Source organism: Seriola lalandi, unplaced genomic scaffold, assembly GCF_002814215.2.
Source record: "Seriola lalandi dorsalis isolate HSWRI2012SDOR001 ecotype SW California unplaced genomic scaffold, Sedor1 jcf7180002054736, whole genome shotgun sequence".
Taxonomy (NCBI): domain Eukaryota; kingdom Metazoa; phylum Chordata; class Actinopteri; order Carangiformes; family Carangidae; genus Seriola; species Seriola lalandi.
Window position 1 is genome coordinate 2,177,037 of NW_019525289.1, and position 19,146 is coordinate 2,196,182.

Below are 19,146 nucleotides of genomic sequence, written 5' to 3' on the forward strand. Positions count from 1 at the left end.
AAGTCCCCCGACCCAATTATTGTGATCTAATGATATGAGTGCACCTATCCTTTTTTGAAAGATTGCTCCTGTCCAGGGATCAGTTTGTAGGAAAGGAGATGTCAGTAAAGACAAGTGGGAGGCTGTTCTCTCCCCTTTTGTGTGTTTTATAATTCATAATAACAAAAAGTCCTCACTTAGAGAGCAGCTTTAAATGTCTGCGCAGTGCAAACGAAACCTCAGTTATTCCTGATGTGGGTGGTGTTTCCTTCCTGCGGTACAATAACAAAATGTCCTGATGCTGCTGCCTTTGGTGCATGCCACTTCTGTGGTATCACCGTATTCAGCGGTGACATATGAAAAGAAAATCCTTCAATCCAGGTCAAATGAGCACTAATCTGCTCTGTTGGCATGATACCATTATGGTATAAAAAGAAAAAAAAAAATCTTAATCTGGGACCAAAAAGGAATCTGTTTTGTTTTGATGTAGATGAAATTCTGCAGAAGGGAACAATAAGGAAGAAACACCCTTTTCATCCACTCGCTTTTTCATAGCTATAAACATCAGCAAGGCAAATCCCAGACTTAAATCAGTAGATATGAATATAAATGTGTGTTTGCGTGCATGTGCGTATCAGCACACGTGTACTCGAATGCGTGACTGTGGCAGGGAAAGCAGTCAAAACCCATTTGATTAATGCATATCTGATATCAAATGGAACATAATCCCCACAAGTATAAAGGATTAAACACTCTACAATATTCACCTCCCCTTCTGGATCCAGCAAACTTTTAGGGTGAGGTTAAAAAAACAAACAAACAAACAAGAAAAAAACATCACCATATGTTCACAGACACAGTGAAGCTCTGCCGCGTAGGTTGATGCTCGCTCACTTGAGAAAGTTATGAATTTGTCAAAAATAGAAAAAGCTGCTCTTTGTTGCACTTTAGGAAGATGAGAGCCTTAACATCTGTGTGAGCAGACCTGTCAGAAACAAAGCTGATAGAGATTTTACATTCGACTGGAAGTTGTTTACATAGAGATTGACATTGCTCTCAATTTCTTCCTCACAGCACTTGAAACAACTGTTTCTCCCAGGGCGAAGCTCTGCGTTTCATTTGATAAGGTGAATAACGCACACAATGTAACCCACAAAACCACTGGTGGAAAGTACAGTGACAAAGTACTGAAGTACTCTACAGAAGTAGTTTCAAGGTACTTGTACTCTACATGAGTAATTGTACTTATATATTATTCTAAAATGAGATATAATTCTGCACAACAACTTATTTTGCTTTGGGTATTTCAAGTTTATTTGGATGTTAACACGTTTGTACCAAAATTTTGAAGCAGGACTTTAACTCTACACTGCAATATTCCTACTTAAGTTAAAGATCTGAATACTTCTTCCACCACTGGTTAAAACACTCCCACAGTCATCACCGACATGACTAAAACAAACTGGAGCTGAAATGATTAGTTGATTAAACAAATATTTAATCAGCCAGAGAAATAATCAGTTAATTGTTGAAAGTCACGTTTCAAGTAAATTGCCAAACATTTCATTTCAACTTGGACAAAAAAAGTACTTTGAAAACTTTACTTTGAGAAATCTGAAGTGTAAAGGTTAAAGTCTGTGTTGACTCAATTATATGAATGTCTACCACTGAAGAGACTGTCTGAGTGTGGCCAGCCCTATAATCGCGAATGTCCCTGACTGACTGACTGACTGACTGACTGATCATAATTCCACCATTGGTCAGCTGAATGCCACGTGACTGAATTGGAGTTTGCCTATTGGCCGTTGCTCCATGAATTAGCGCAAACAGCAGTGTTGACAACTTTGTAGCTTTTTTTTTTTTTTTTTTTTAAAAAGCGCCTATAGTGACAAATCCAGCAACTTCACTGACAAACCTTAAATACGCGACCACGCGTTACAGCCATATACCAGGCTTCGACCTAGTCTTGTCAAATTATCAACAAATCGTCGACTGGATTTTAACTCTGCATTCAAATGTGGGCGGAACAACTATAACTAGTTGTTTTCTGACAATGTTGCACAATACATCTTGACCAAATTCAGGGTAAGGATTTTGAGACCCTCACTTTGTTATTTCAGGGCGTTTCAGGGGGAGCTCCACCACAATTTGAACATTTAAATTCAAACTCAGCATTTGTAGCAATGTAAAAGCTCATATAAATTTTCATATGTAACTTTGTCTATTTTTATTTTTAATGGCCATTATACAACCTCTCAGTTATAGTTTTTTTCTCTTTTTATCACTATTTTTCACTATTACTATCTTTGCATGTTATATTTTCATTTTGTTTCATTACTTGTATTTCTTTTTAGCGCTGTTCAGCTGTTAAAAGTGTGTTTGTTGAACTTGGCTCCGGGTAATAAAGTGTAAATCAGAAGCGCGGTGTGAAGACAGCGACAGCCTGGCTATGAAGATGCAGGGGCTCAATTTTTCAGACCACCTGCTCCACTCACTTGTATTTTACGGCCAAATGGAGCCTAAATGTGGCAAAAAGCAAATGTTCCCTGTTCTATAAAATCCATGCTTCTATTGTCAAGGGTTATATTTAGAGGGGACATGGAGCCAGAATGTCTCGCGGCATTCAGCCGATCACAGAAAATGACTTCTGCTGCTCACTTCGGACAAGAGCAGTTTTAGCTTTATCATACTGTAATATCTGAGTGCAGTAAGCGCTGCCTCTTACAGTCGCAGATGGCCAACAGGCAGAGGAGCCCGCACTGCTGGCCAAGGACAACGCCACCATATAGTAATAAATCAGCTGCTCTCCATCCACCACAGGTGCCCTAACTTTAAGCCACAAATCAGGGCAGCAGACAGCCAGTTTGCAAGAGAAACTTAAGTGCAAAATCACAACTTAAAGTAGACAGCGCACCCAGTAAAGAGCAGATGCTGCAGATCCACACATCCAGTTTTGTATTTCTATGAAGTACTTCACAGTAGAATAGCAATTATTCTCCCTGTCTACTTGTGTTTGAAGGGCGAAAGGCAGGCGGGAATCTCGCTGTTGAGAAAAACATCGACCACAGAAAATCCATTTCAATTTGCCAAATGCCAGTGCAGGATTACTGACATTTAACAACTGATATTTCCCCTGAAACTCAGTGATATCCCTCCATAACTCCATAATAGAACCCCATCTCATTGATAGTGATGACACACAGCATGAGTGCTCACACAGAGAAATCTGAGTATATATATCACCAGTACAAACTACAGAATCTGAAAGGATTAGACAGACAGAGAGATGCAGCATCAACAGCATCATCTGCAAGTCAGGGGGAAACAAACAGCGTCGCCGATTGCCTTCTCCACTTGACTAGACAGGCGTCCGGCCACTGCAGAGATTTTCCTGAAGGTGTTATTTGCTGAAGAAATGTGCCTGACAAGGAAACTTCTCCTCAAGGCTGCCAGAGACAGAAAGCAATATGTAGACTGAATTTCCAAGTGACTGAGCAATAAAAGGAATCTGTCCTGTTTGGAGCTCAGCCCTCAGAGGGATGATGACTTAGATACCGTACCTTGAGGTTACGAGCGCATTGTTCTAACTGGCAAGATGATTTGTGTCTCGTCTCCTGCAACTAATGTAACTTTTAAGAGATGGTTTTACAGCGACAACACCACTCGGTCTTTTTATCCAGCAGAAGAGATAAAACAGGAAGAAGCAGAAGAAAGAAAGAAAAAAAAAAGACAAATGGCTCAAGCTCAAAGTGCTCACTCTCACTAGAGCTGAAATGATTAGTCAATTAATCGATTTGTCGATCGTTAAAAAGCTAGAGGAATACCCAGGTCACGGGAGTCTACAGCCATGCCAGCCGCTCTCTGAGGCTGTACTTCAGCAAATCAAAAAATCTGCAGCGGCGCGAGAGGAAAAGTCAGAGGATCAACAAACTGATTTCAATTCATTCTGAGGAGAATATCAATGTGTGTCCCAAACTGTTTGGTTATCTATTTAATAGCTGTCGAGACATTTCACTCAAAACCGCGAAGGTCGAGCTTGTTGCGTCTCTAGAGGAAAAGTCAGAGGATGACCAGAGTCATTAGGATTCCTCCTCTGGGAACCATGAATGTCGCCATAAAATCTCATGCCAATCCAACAGTCGTTAAAATACTTCATTAAAGAACTCGTAAAATATGTCGCTTATGAAAAGTATTTGCTTGAGCATGATCAGGATGTTGCCACCTCTGCCTCAGGAAAAAAAAAAAAACTCTTGGAGGAATTCCCTTTCAATTGTGTCAGTCCATTTTCAAGCTGACATGCCCCTTCCCTAATGATTAATGATGAATCCCAGGACATGAGCCAAACATCTTTCCTGATTATAATGTCTGTCAGGATGAGGTTACATGACAATGAGAGCCAAGCATAAGAAAAGACGGCTCTTATCTTCCTGAGCTGCGGAACAAACGGGATATGTTGGATCGGATAACGGATTTGTTGCATTTAAGACATATTTGTCATGTCTCATTCCAGATTTATTTTCTGGAGTTTTTTTTTTTTTAACTGGTGGAGAAAAAGTCTGACTCAACTGAATCCTTTTTGTTCCAAGCTGCAGAAAATTCTCTCAGATTTCCAATCAGAAAAAAAATTCTGATGATTTGCCAGCACAGCTCTTTGTTTTTCATTAATCCTCTTAGATTGTGAAGGTTTTCCAAGAGCTTGAACAACAGCCTTACGAAACACATGATAAACAAACCAGCCAGGTGAATCGAAGGCCACCAAAAAGCCTCGCTATGTGGCGCGCGCAGGTGAACAATCATGTTCGCAGAGTCCGCTCTGTCAAAGCCTCTGTGTGTAGCTGCACTGTTGGCAAATGTGAAGGATGGGAAATGTGGCATTTAATGTGTGTGTGTGTGTGGGTTAGGGTCCGGGAGGAGGCAGCGGTGTCAGAGTCAACAACAAAAACAAAAACTGCAGTTATCAGGGAGATCAATAAGAAGCCAAAATACAAATATGGACGCACAAAAACCATCACAAAACCAACCGCGAAACCTCAAACACAACAGCGTGACTGGAAGAACAGCAGTGCGGCTTCCTCGCAAAGCAACAGCAAGCTCACTGAGCAGATACGACATTACCCAGAGTACACGGTGACATTTTGAACCGCTGTCCATTTCCTTTTTTCATAATGACCACAACAAAAGAAAGTTCCAGGGCGGAGGCGAGGACAAAAGCAGACAGGGGATTATATTTCATGAAAAAAATTGACTGCACTTTATTTAATACCCTCACTTAACCACCAGGCTCTATTTGTGTCTGTCAACCTCTTCAGTTCACGGAGGTAATCAGCCTCCCAGTGCTGGCGCCCAGAGCAGTGCCGGGCTTCCACCGGGGATAATAACACTGGCACTGAAACCTTTTATTAGCTGGCTTGGTCAAGAGCCCTCAGGAAGGGGCCTATACTATGACCAGACCTGGCTCCCACTGAGCACATCACTGACTTTATAGCACAACCTGACACTTCAATGAGAGAGAGAAGAGGAGAGTGAATCAAAGCTGGGATATCCATCAAGGATATCTGATGCTGTATATGTCATCCGCAATTTTGCAACAGGATGAAAATAAATCCTAACATGTCAAGGCAGTAAATTAAGCTAAAAAGCCGGTCTGGAGGGACCGGGTGTGGCACGGGGGTTTGCAATTGAACAACACTAATGCAATTACAGGGATTTTCTGCTTGCTCAGAGGCTCGGTTCAAGGGCGGAGCGCAGAGAGCTCAAGGCGAGCGGCACAAAATCAGCTGTTACCCAGAGTAACAACCAAGCTTCATCTTGCCACCTCATGTCTGGAAAAGCTGTTGAGAAAATACATATAGGATTAGAGTGGCATGGCCGTGAGATCAAGGGTATTCTGCACTTCCGATGCATCCTGCCTGGATCAAATAGAGCTCTGCTGGTTTGGATTCTTCATTTGTGAGCAACAACAGGGATGTGAGTTGTGATCTGAGACTGTCTCCTGCAGGATTTTATAAAAAAAATATGACAGCAAGTTGATATTCCAAAGAAAGGTTTTTACCTCCCCCTGTCCAGAAGACGCTAAAAGGACTGGGTCAGGGACACACAAGCACCACTGCAGCCAAATGGGTTTCGGTATTTTGCTTAAGGACACTTTCGCAAGGCAAACACTTGAACCGTTGCTTTAAGTTTACACACAGTCATCCCACTCACTCTGACACCTCCTGCTGCCCCTTTTCATTCTGTATGACTTCTTCTTTTTGTCGTTTGGACAGCATTTCTAAGCCACATCCAAGTCTATGGAGAGCACAACTCCTTATCAAACATGGCCTCTGCTGCTCTGTCTCTTCTGGGGCTTTGCAGCACCCCTGTGCCAATGAGCAGCAAGGCCTTGCCAGCAGTACAACAACCTCTCAGGCCTTGCCAAGTGTACAATGTGCGGGAGGGGAGGGGAGGGGGGGGACCTTGCCAAATGTAATCCAGCAATGGTGAAATGTGCTCAAATGTATCCAACTGGCTGGGAGTTGTATGACTCAGTAACTACTTCATGTTAGGAAATGAACACAAACTGAGAACATAAATGCCACTGAAAGTTGATCAAATTTGCCCAGAACTGTGTGATGTAGAGAGCTGAGTGCGCCAGGGAAGGAAAAGACTGATCAGAAAACAAGATTCCAATTTTTCCACATTTCATGCCAAGTGTCCTAATTAGATTCAAACATGGTAGTCATGTTAACGTTTTAATATTGCATTAATATTACCATAAAATCAGTTTTCCTTGCCTATGTGGAATATTCTTTTCCCCCATAAACGGACTAGCGGCGAAGGGGTAAATTAACTAATTAGTACAATGACAGAAAATGAATCAACAGCAATTTTGATTAGCGCTGCAACAATCTATGATTTATCTGTAGATCGCTTTCTCAGTTAATCGACCATAATGTTTTTGGTTGATAAAATATTAGAAAGCAGTGAAAAATGCTCGTTACAATCGATTAAAGGCCCAGATGATGAAAAAAATAGGATTATGTGATTCTTTGCGTCGTTGCCTGAGAATGATGCTTGGACAAAACAAGACATTCTACAAAATGTTATGAGTGTTTTTCATCATTTTCAAGAAAATTATGTTTTGCTTTTTAAGTTTTCTTAGTCAACAATACGATCATGAGATGCATCGACTGAACAAAATCATAAGTTGCAGCTGTAATGTTTTTTATAATGCACCACAAAACCTGACAAAAACAACCTTGTTCAATCAGTTCTCTTGCCACACTGGAACTAATTTCAATTGCCTATTCTATTGTAATGCAAATACGCATATGTCAGCACTAACAAGCGTTTCAACACAGCCATCAGATGACATCATCACTCACACAGACTGGGCAACCATTGGTCACCATGTCCTTCATACGTACACAGTGTGAAGTCCATCCGGTATTTGTCATTTCCTCTCTGCAGTAAGTTGGCGAGTCGCCTCTTGGATCATATTTTAACCCCAAACTCCAGATTTCATCCAGGGATCCTTCAGGGCCGGATGATGCCATCTGACCACATACGATCTGCCGTCTTGGCAGCTCGGTCCCGCAGATTGCTGTGAAGGCGCTCGGTCAGTCTTAATCTACGAGTAGGAGTTCACATCTTAGCGGAGAGTCAGGTGTTAAGAGGCCAGTCTTAATCCTGAAATGGTGTTTGACCCTTTAATCCCCGAGGAACCGGCTGTCCAGAGGCTGCTGAAGGTGTGCGCGCTGCAGACGGATCACACAGGTGTAGCTCAAAACAAACACTGTGGCCGACAGATAATCTGACAATCATCCTTCCTAAAACCAACAAGACAAACACTAACACTAGATTAATACGAGAACTGGAGGGAAAGTGCTGCTGAAAGGAAATTAAACAGTGTTTCTAGCTGTTTGGACCCCCGAGAGAGTTGGAAGATAATTTAGGAGCAGCTTGAGAAGATTAATGAAAACTGAAAAAACTGCACTGCTGATAAAAAAAATATCATTTTTCTGATCTTGATGATTAAAATGTCTTTTCTCAGTAAAGAAAGAACACAGGAGGCTCCAAGCAAGAGCTGAAATGAATCACTGAGTCAAGAAAATTAATCTTCAACTGTTTTCATAATCAATTAAGCATTTAAGTCATTTTTTCAACAAAAAATATTCTGAACGTTACTTTGTTCCAGTTTCTGAAAACGTGAGAATGTGCTGCTTCTCTTTGTCTTGTACGTGACAGTAAATTGATTATCTTTGGATTAAGGTTGTAAAAATGTGAAATGAGACATTTTGAACACACCACCACCCGCTGTACGACATTGTGATGGACATTATAAACTATTGTTAGACTTTTTATAGACACAGCTGTTTGGATAAACATCATTTCAGTCATTTCAAGCAAAAATAGCCACTAGTCTCTGCTTTCAGTTTCCTAAATGTGCTTTTCTTTGTCATATATGACATTCATTGAATATCTTTAGGACTATCGGTCATAAAACAAGAAAGCTGAGGACATAAGCATGGGCTCTGAAAAAATGGCATTCACAATTTGTCACTGTTTTTCTTGCAGACTAAACAAACGAAAATAATGATCATATCACTCAATAATCAATTCAGTTAATTCAAACATTAATGGAGTAGAAAGAACAAAAAAAAAAAAAAAATCATATAATTTGGTGCCAGTTCAACTTTTCACCCGATACAATAAGTCAAGTAGAAGCATTTAGTTCGTATCAGGAGTCAAAAGCCAAATCTGTAAAAAAAAAAAAAAAAAAAAAAAAAAAACTTTCACTTAAGATTTATAGTCTCTCTCTTCTGCAAGTGGAGTTTTTAAATGTTTGGATCCCTGAGGGAGTCAGAAGATAATTTAGAAGCAGCTTGAGATGAGTTATGAAATCTGAAAAATGCCCCCCTGATCATTTGTCTGATCCCTGTGATTAAAGTTTCCCTTCTCTCAGTGAAGCCAGAAAACTGCAAATTAATAAAGTATCAAAGAAGAAGAACTGCACTGCACCATTTCTATCTGTGCTTTTCACACGAAACAACGGGTGATGGAGGCCAGAGCCAAATCTCTTACAATACTTTCACTCAGTGGAGGTTCAGCCGCTGCCGAAAGTGGAGTTTTCAATTGTTTGGACCCGGCAGGACGTAACAAGATAATTTAAGAGCAGCTTCTGCTCATTTATTAAATGTGAAAATAGGCTATTATTTCTCTAATCTTTGTGATTACAATGTCTACTCTCACGGAAGAAAGAATACTGAGGACTCTAAACATTAAAAGTAAAAAAATTCACATCATTTGGTAGCAAAGTTCACACATACACATCACATGGAGGCACTGGTTTCCCCTCTAGAGCTGAACTCTTAACTCAAGTAAAAGCTGCAATTTCACTCTTCTGAAAGATGATATTTCGTTTAAGTCAGTCAGGGCTAAAGCAATTTTCACTTTAATGAAAATGCAGTTAAATGCTCTACTGTACTGATTACAACAAGTTTGCACTTTCTCCTGATGTCTAGAAGAAACGATGGCAGATTAATAACTCGTTTTTCTACATCATTATTGGCTCCATCCTCTTGTTTTAGAGCGGTCAAAGTATGAAACCTCAAACTTGACGTCACAGCTTCAGAAAGCTCCTTTTATGAATGCAAGTACAGTAATAAAAGGAGCAATGGCCCAGAGATTCTATGCGAGTGACATGTAATTATATGCTGCTGACCGTGACTGCAATTACAGAGTGGAACTTAATTTGTAGGCTGCCATATCACCTCTTTCATTAAACTCTGGCTGTTTTCTCTTTGTGTTTTTGTTCAAATCGGGGTGAAGAGGGAACAGACAAAAACTGCCAAGAAAAAGACCAGCACCGTCAGCGGAGTTCAAGCAGTCCGAATTGGCACATGATTAAACCACCGGGGATTAGTGACCACCTGAACAACATGAACAACACGCGGTGAGATCAAGAAAAGCTGTAAGTCCCAGATGTTGATAAGATTCCCTGTGTGAGCGGAGGGTCAGCCCGCTGGCCCAGTTACTACTACATCTGCTGCAGCCTGGATTAATGCCAGATCTGGAGGGAGGTTATCACCCTTGGTTACCACCGTGAATACGCGAATCCCTAGCACAAGCTTCTGCAGCAGCGTGTGTATGCGTGTGCACAACAGATGTAGGTTACATTACCATAATAAAGCAGCCGCACGCTTAAATGGTACCCTGTTGGCTCAGAAAGGCTTTAAAGAATTGATGGCAACAGCAGAGCAAAAGACAAAGACTTCCTTTTAGGCGATTCAGTCAGGGAGCGGATTCGGTTAAAGTCAAGCTGAGATTTGAATTCTTCTCACTTTGTGTGTTGGGATGATATTACTACAGCTACTGTGCATATTTCTCCATTTTTCAAAACATTATAAAAACATTTTTTGGACATATTTATGGAAACTGTTTATGCATGGTTTCCCCCCCACTGATGGCCCTGCAGTCATATCATTTAAATAGCCTGAAATAGCGTGTAGTGTAATAGTGTATCATCTGAATCACTTGCTTGCTTCAGCTTTACGGGGAGCAAGTGAGTTTCACCTCTGTGTTTAGCGGTCCTGTCTTGGTTCACTCTCAGCGCTCTCACAGCATCGTTTTCAACCACAGCACGCAGCTGTTTTCAACAACAACAACAACAAAAAGAAAAAAGCCATAAATATCCACTGTACACTACCTGCTCAGCACCAAACAGCAGACAGGCACAGATAGAGACCAGCCGGTGAACATGGTGGACCATAAGAGACAGATATTTTCTTTCTGGAGCTGGTAAAGACTAAAGAACAAGCTAAAAGAGAGCAAATATTGGACTTGTATTCAACAGGTGGCCATAAACACAACTCCAAATAAATGTTAATGTGTCTTCATAACTGCCTGGCGTGTAAAGGAGCAACTGTTTGCTAAAAAGATCAAATGTTGTGTTCAACAAGTAGCTTCCACTGCCACCAAATGACCAACCTGTTTAATCGGTTAGGGTTAGGTAAATAAAAACACTACTTGATGACCAAGTCCTGAAATCTCACATGGTGCAAAGCAATGGCCAATAATGTTGTGCCGCAAGCTGGTTAATACAAAATGAATGGAAATGAATTAAAAAAAAATGTTTAATTTAATTTACTTTCCATATTCTAGGGACTGGCCTCTTTTGTTGAGCCGTCACGTTTGCGCTGCGTTCATGTCATACTGGAGTTATCGACTGAGCAAATGATGTTCTTGCTAAGTAGAATGTTCTTTAAAGAAATGTAGCTTATGTTAGTGTCTTTTTGTTTTGTTGGCTTTTATTGATTAAGACATCTCCACAAATGTGTGAAAAGCACAAAGACATGCAGACTGACAGCTGCCATCATGAGTTGTCTGATGGCATGAACCCGCTTCAAGTCTTAAACATGGGAATCTTTCCCTTCGTTAGTTTCCCTCCCACACGACGTGAACACGGCATTAAACCCGCAAAAGGTCTAGGTCTTACGGCAAACGGCGTTTATTGGAGCTAAAAAAACAGAAATATTTAATAAACCTGTCTACATGAATTAGATTAGATACTTTTGAAAGCAATGAACATACTGTTGAGAACGGCTCTGTTCCAAGCCTGAGTTTTTAGTGATTTGCGTAGCTATAAATGTCAAGTGGATTTGAATGAAGTGTTCAGGAACAGAGGTTCACATTTCACTTTGGATCTCTGTAACTTACATTTCTTCCTTTTACAATTTTGACGAAAGAAGTGCATGAGTCAAAAACAAATTTTCATGTGTCTGTTTGACTTTTTGCAATAGTTTTTTTGGTTTCTTGTTGTACACTGAATTCTGTTTTTTTGTTTGTTTTGTTTTTATCATGCATTAATTTAGATTTTGCATATTTATGAGTAAAACGAAACTTCTGCTATAAAGTGACTTACAGCATGATTTAAAGTGATCATTATTGTATGAAGGAATCTATTAAACTATTGGTAGCTGGTCTATATACTGTAGGATTAAAAATGAATTTAAATTCTCCCTTTAGGACCCCGCGCTGCCGACATGAAAATACAAAACAATGGATTCCCAAATTTCTCATGTAAACTTCACACTCAGGGAAACAGATAAAAGGAGCCAAAGGCACAAAGGGAAATCTGAGAACGGATTTGATAACACTTTGAATATAAACCAGGGGCTCAGCCTCATTCAACATCCTGTCAGTGCCCTGTGCTTTCTCGAAAACTGTGGCAGGGTACTTTTTATCAGCCTGCCTTCTGCTGAAACACAATCACATGGGACAAGAGAGACTGAGAGAAGTGCCATTCATCCCTGAACTCATGAGGACTGGGAGACTCACCACATTCCCCATCGCTGTTAGACAGAAATACACACACAAACAACTGTGTGTTTGTGTGAGCATTCATTAATTCATTAGAAATCTGTGTTTGTGTGGTTTCTACTCATGTGAACCTGTATGAACCCAGCATCACCATCTTTTGATGAGGAGTGATGGGGAGCTCTTCCTGAGCTGTCACGATGGGAGACGGCAGCGGCTGCTTTGCCTTTCCCAGCTCAAGCACAGTTCTTCGCGCATGAATTCACTCCAATTAAAACACAGGCTAACAAACAGAGGGACCCTGCACGTCAGACCTCTCTCTCTGCTGGCCTCTCTCACCAATTAAAAACGTGAACTCTGTAGCAGAGTGCGAGTAAAGCTACTCTCGGTGTCATGAACCATACTCGGGCAGGTGGGTGAGTTCATACAAGTGACAAACTGCTCAATTTGTTGACAGAAATTGAGATTTAACCAGAGCAGACGGGTAAAACCTTGTTAATGCCTTCTTGATGCCGGAGATGAACTTTGAAGTTTCAGCAAATTATTCACAAGGGGTTTTGAAATACTACGTACTGTATATACAGCATTCATACAGCATATTGTTTGAGTTTTTTGCTGTGGTTCAACACTTTTTGTTTACTCACTCTTAATAAAATTAGAATAACAGTAGACTAACAAAGTGGCAAATGATAAATGGTGCCTTGATGTTTGGGGGATAAAGAGAAGAGTTAATATCCTCCATATTTAATTATAACATACAACAGCTGATAAAAAACCAGAAAATGCAGTACTGTTTTAGGTTATTTAGGCCTATAGTCCACATGTCCAGGTGTATTTATTAAAACAGGGGTTTCCTTCTTCCGATCTTGAAAAAAATGTCCGTCCACATGAAAATGCAAAACAAGCTGTCGAGAGCATGTCAAATCGACAGGCAGCGATATCACCCTATCGTCAAGCTATGTCGGCCAATCAGAAGCTCGAAAAACTAGAATTATCACCACACGGTTGTCTGCCTCCGCCACTCAGACTAGTTTCAGGTCACATCCCTGTTTCTCCAGAATCATATAAAATATGAACCATTTGTGTGAAATTTAGTCATAATTGCTGTGTGAAGTCTTGAGTTAGTCACTGTGACTTTGACCTTTGCCCTCTGATGCCCAAAATACAATCAGTTCGTTCTTGAGCCCTAGTGAATGTTTGTGCCAAATTTGAAGACGTTCTGTGAAGGCGTTACTGAGAAATTGTGTCCACGAGAATAGAACAGATGAACGGACAACCTGAAAACAATAAGGTAAAAAGGTATCACCGGCTCTGGTTACAACATGACAATGATGTTACAGGCAAGTTTACGAGCCAAGAACTCTGTTTTCCCCGTCTACATGACAACGCTGAAAACAACAGAGTGGCCGGAGTTTTGCAACAGGTCTGTTTTCAGTGACCTGAAATGGAGTTTGCATGTGGAGGAAAGACCAAACGCATATAGAAACAGCAGCGTTTTCAAAATGACCATGTGGACAGGGCCTTAGAAACAGTGTTGTGATTACATGGTTAGTCAATTTTTCCACCATAAAATGTGCCTTTCAGAACATTTCTTGTTCACGATTGTGCTTTAAAGTGCCCTTATCAGAAAAGTTCATTTATGTTATGCATTAATGTTAAAAATAATAATAATATCATTTGTCATTTTTTCAAACTCTAAAATACTGATATCGCTTTAGGCCTCAGAAAACCTGTGTGATTGAGGCCCTATGGAAAAACAGCAAAGAGCCCAAGGATCCAAAAGGCATCATGGAAAACTGAAATGTTGAACAGAACAATAAAGACACCAACCAAATCACCAAATCACGAGTGCTCTCCCACCATGCTTTGTCTACAGACAACTTTACTTTATTTTTTGAGAAAAATAGTGTGAAATCTGCGGTTGTCAATGAAAAGCAGTGGTCCTGCATCACACTGTCAGACACGTCCACTGAGGGCTGATTTTGGCAGCCAAAGACAGCCTGTGGCAAAATTCAGAGTGTGTCAGAAATTTAGGAACAAGTTCTCACAGCGTGACCGCTGCTACAACCAATCAGAATACAACATGAAACGACGCAGAATTCACCAGCAACATGTATTACTGGCTATTTTTCAATGAAACTTGGGAATAAAAACACACATAAACACACATATACACACACACCAAGATGTTGGAGGCAAAAGGAAAAAAAAACATTCATGTGACTTTAACAAAGTCTCACAAACAGAACCAGCTTCTTTAAAGGATAAGATGGATGACACAAGCGACGTACATCATAGTGCTATAATTAACCATAGTTCAATCAACACATGCCTTAAACTGATAAGACTTTATCAGCCACATTTCACACAGTGTGACATGCAATAAACGTAAATCACTGTTGTCTGAAGGTCGTTTAATAAGCAGAAAAATATCCTGGACGGCTCAATTTATATGTCGCAAACATAAAACAAGACACGACATACGATATAAAAACATATGACAGCAAAGTCCATATGTTGGAATGTCTATTATCCCAGGACATGGAAGTAGCCGACTAGTTGACTATATAGTAGAGCTAAAGTGAAGTGAATTACTAGAGGATGACAGGTTTGTTCTGGCTTGTCAATATTTCAGGCAGTAGCTTAATGAAGATTTGTATTATGGCCATCCGAGTCTTTATGTGGGCTACCTAATAACCACTTTCCAACACAACTAACAAGGAAACAAGAATACTGGTGTCATTTAATTTAAAGTTACAGCTCATTTACTTTGATCCACTTTTCCTATATTTTATGTTTATATATATATTTATATATATAAAATGACATAGTCGTGTCAAATCTAGCTTGAAACTAACGGCTGCCTCAGATAACAAAAACAGCCTAAACGAGTCAAATGTGACTATAAAGTTTGCAAAGTGACATGTTGTTGAAGGATTGCTTTCTGTCTGACACTCTTTTTTATTCCTGTGCATGTTTGAGGACTGACAGGAACCAAAGTGCCTTTTAATAAATAAAAACTCAACTTTGGCACAATGAAATACGGATAAAACAAGTCTGAAGTCTGACAAAACCAGACTAGGGCTGTATATTAGCTGTGACGAACTGTCTGACTCTACACCAGCAGGACGGATACAGAGGAAAATAACTTTTTACAGTATGAAAACAGCAGTTACCACCACAGCACAGTGAGATCAGTATCACTTTGCTATGGATTAGGGATGGGTGATAATTCAATAACAGCATTTATCAAGTTTCAGCAGAGTCATACTGGGATAATATGACCTTATCATGCTGTTGTTCAACAACTTTTTGTCCGTACGTATGATTACAGGCAAGGTGAAGTTTTCTCTTACTCACACAGAAAGTTTGGAGAAGCACAAGTGGGACACAGCTCATTGCTTTGAACATTTTTTGTATGTTTCATGTGTCATGCAGTTGCCATATTATGATTAGGGCTGGGTATCACATTTTTCAGCACCTGCGCCAATACAACTACCTACCAATTAAAGCTAAAACGATTAATCGATTAATTGATTAGTTAATCTACAGCAAAGTGATCTTTTCAGTCATTTTTCAAGCAAAAATGCCAGACGTTTCCTAGTTCCTAATCTTAACTGATTGTAAACTAAATATCCCTGGGATTTGTGACTGTTGGTCAGACAAAAAAAAAAATGACACTGATGATGACACATCAGGCTTTGGGACATTTTTTTTTTTTAAACTTATAGACCAAGAGATTAACTAACTAGTTGAGAAAATAATCAGCAGATGAATAAATTATGAAAATAATTGTTAGTTGCAGCCCCTGTACCAAAGCTTAGATTAAACTTTTTCAATTTCTTACATTAAAGAATGTAAAGCAGGAGAACTTTGCCTGAGTAAAATACTGTGTGAATTCACAAAATCATCATATTAATCAGCAAACATCTGATCCAAAAAATAAGCAAGAGTGAGAATCATCAGAATCATTCACATCCAGAGCCAACATTCAGTACTGTACACCTTTCTATACACAAAGCTTCATTTCAGCTTCAGATAACAAACTCAAGAGACTGGACTGCTGAAATGAACTGCAAAAATTTCCCATGCAAATAACTGTAGCTGTATTCACGAATATGTGTGTGTGTGTGTGTGTGTGTGTGTGTGTGTGTGTGTGTGTGTGTGTGTGTGTGTGTGTGTGTGTGAGGTTGGGGGGTGGGGGTGTCAAGTGACACGGTTTGAGTGTTTTGAATAGCAAATGCTGCTCCTGCTAAAAGACACAATAGTGACACACATTCACAGATATCAACAACAGCTTCTTACAAACACAAAGCCATTTCTGTGACGCAAACAACGTTTTACATCCATTACCTGGTTGTAAACTGAATATCTCAGAGTTTTAGACTGCTGGTTTGACAAAAAACATTCTGTGTTTATCAACAAGTATGATAGTTCACTTCTCAAGACAAGAAATCAAATGTTCTCTGGTTCCAGCTTCTCCAGTGTGACGATTTGCTTCTCTCTTTTATATCATTGTCAATTGAATATTTTCGGGTTTTAGAATGACAGTCGGACAAAGCAGAAATGATTATAGCTGAAACAATTACTTGTTCGAGTCATTTTTCATCCAATAATACCGAACATTTGCCAAGTTCAACTTCTCAAATATGAGGATTTGCTGCTTGTCTCTGTTTTCTATCACATCCTCCATCTTTGGCTTTGGGACTGTTGGTTCAGCAACACAGGCAATTTTTTAAGACATTACTTTGAACTCTGAGAAACTGCAATTGACATATTTCATCATTTTCTGTCATTACATATACAAAATGATTAACTAAGAAATAAATTTTAAGTCATTTTTAAAGAATAAATGCCAGCCAATCCCTGGTGGCAACTTCTCTGAGTTACATCATTGTTAGCTGAATATATTCAGGTCTGAGATGGCTGGGGCAGACATGACAAACTAACTGAAGATGTCAACTTTAACTCCAGGAAGCTCTGATGGACATTTTTCACTATTCTCTGACATTTTATGGAGAAAAACAAATGAAATATCTTTGAGATTTAGGTTGTTGGTCAGACACGATAAACTACCTGAAGATGTCATATTCAGGTCTAGGGAACTCTAGGGAGGGACAATTGTGTCTTTGTGGACAATTTAAAGACGGTAATCATTTGTTGCAGCCCTGACTAATCCTAAGTGGATTGTTCTGTGTCACATATGAAAAACTACACCTTAACATCTGGCAGCGTTGTTGATGTCAACATCTGTAAATGTGTGAATTTGTGAAATTAACTGAAGTGAAAATAGAAAAAGAGGAACAGAGTGGGAGTCAGTGAGGACGTTCTTGTCAACTTTCTCCTCATCTGTTCACACACTTCTTTAAGGTGTCTGTGTTGTCAACTCCTCACATCATGTGAACACCTGAACGTGTCAGGGGGGATGTTGGCTGGCTGGCCTGCATATGCCTGCTTTCTCTAAGAGCAATAAACACAAACACACACTGAATGCGCCACACAAGCACGAGGGCCCGGTTTCCTCTGTGTTTCCTGTCATGTGCACGAACCAGAATCACAAATTCAGAGCCCAAAACCAGGCGAACGTCCAGAAACCAGGGGAGGGTTCAGTACCTCCACGGAGCATCACCACCACAGCAGCTCCCTGCTCACATTTCACCTCACATCTGTTAAAATGGATAGACTTAAAAGGCGACCACGTCAGCTGCCTGTGTGCTTTTTCCCCCCTTTTCCCCCTTTTTTTTTTTTTTTTTTTTTGACTGATGTATGTGTGAGAGAAACCCCCACTTACCTTCCACATCCAGGCCATTCTTATTTCTACGCAAACAATGGTGGACCGCTTGTTTTCGTCAGCCCCAAAACGCCGATGACCGCGTCCGTTTCCAAACGCATTTATTCATGTATGCATCACAGGAGGAGACGCAGACGCGGTGTGGTTAAATGCGGGGATCGGCTCCATAAATATTGGAGTGTACCGTTATTCGTCTCCTCTCTCTGGGTTTTTTTTTCTCCCACGGAGCTGCTGGGACCTGGACCGACGCTGCGCTGCTACTGGCCGGCACAGACGCACAGTCCCGCCCTCCTCAGTCACATGACCGCCGTTGATTTCCTCCTGCCTTTACAACATGCCAGTGTGGAGAGAACTTGGCCCATAATCTTTTCTTTTTTCTCATAAAATATCCCCGAATTTCTTTTTTTAAAATGTGTGAAAACAGCACAGGATTTTTACACAAAAGAGTCACTGAAGAGGTTTCTAAATATGACTCATAAATTGTATATAATTATTATATTCTATATAACTAAATTGTTTATAATGATTCACATAAAAAGTTAGTCCTGTTTTCTGAGCCATAATGGTAGGACAATACTGATGCCCCGAGTTACCTATGCATTTTTTGCAATGTGAGAACAAGATGTTAAATTTGCAATAGCTGATATTTTTGTCACATGGAAAAAAAACACAGTATTGACATATCATCAACTTTTAGGTTTGTATGGTGAAACTTGTTAGCAAACAGATTCTCATTTACTCATTCAGCATTTACAGAGCAACATTATCATTCATTTGGATGTGAGTTTGTGGCCACACAGCGAGCTAAGATATAATGTTCACACTCTTTTAGCTCCGTTTTTGGTCACTGCCAACTCCTGAGGGAAATATCTGGCTCGTTAGCCACTACTAAATGCTCCACTACGTCCACCAGTTGCTAACTGCTGTTTGGTGCTGCAGTGGCTTTTTAGCATGCCACAAATGGTATGCTATGAAAGCGGTGAGAGTGAACCAAAACAATGACCTGAAACTCACTACAAATTAATTAATTTAAAAATTGTTTTTGCAATCTATTATTTTCATGCTATCACGTGGAAAAC

General features: G+C 40.1%; 1 protein-coding gene across 1 annotated transcript in view; it reads right to left on the reverse strand.

Moving 5' to 3' along the window:
- The window catches only part of st6galnac3 (ST6 (alpha-N-acetyl-neuraminyl-2,3-beta-galactosyl-1,3)-N-acetylgalactosaminide alpha-2,6-sialyltransferase 3), a 79,870-nt gene extending 61,594 nt beyond the window's left edge, over nt 1-18,276 (reverse strand). Inside the window, exon 1 of the mRNA XM_023424423.2 lies at nt 18,068-18,276. Coding sequence (XP_023280191.1) covers nt 18,068-18,085 — 18 coding nt within the window. The 5' untranslated portion in view covers nt 18,086-18,276. The remainder of the gene's footprint in view (nt 1-18,067) is intronic.
- Between the last annotated feature and the right edge of the window lie 870 nt (nt 18,277-19,146).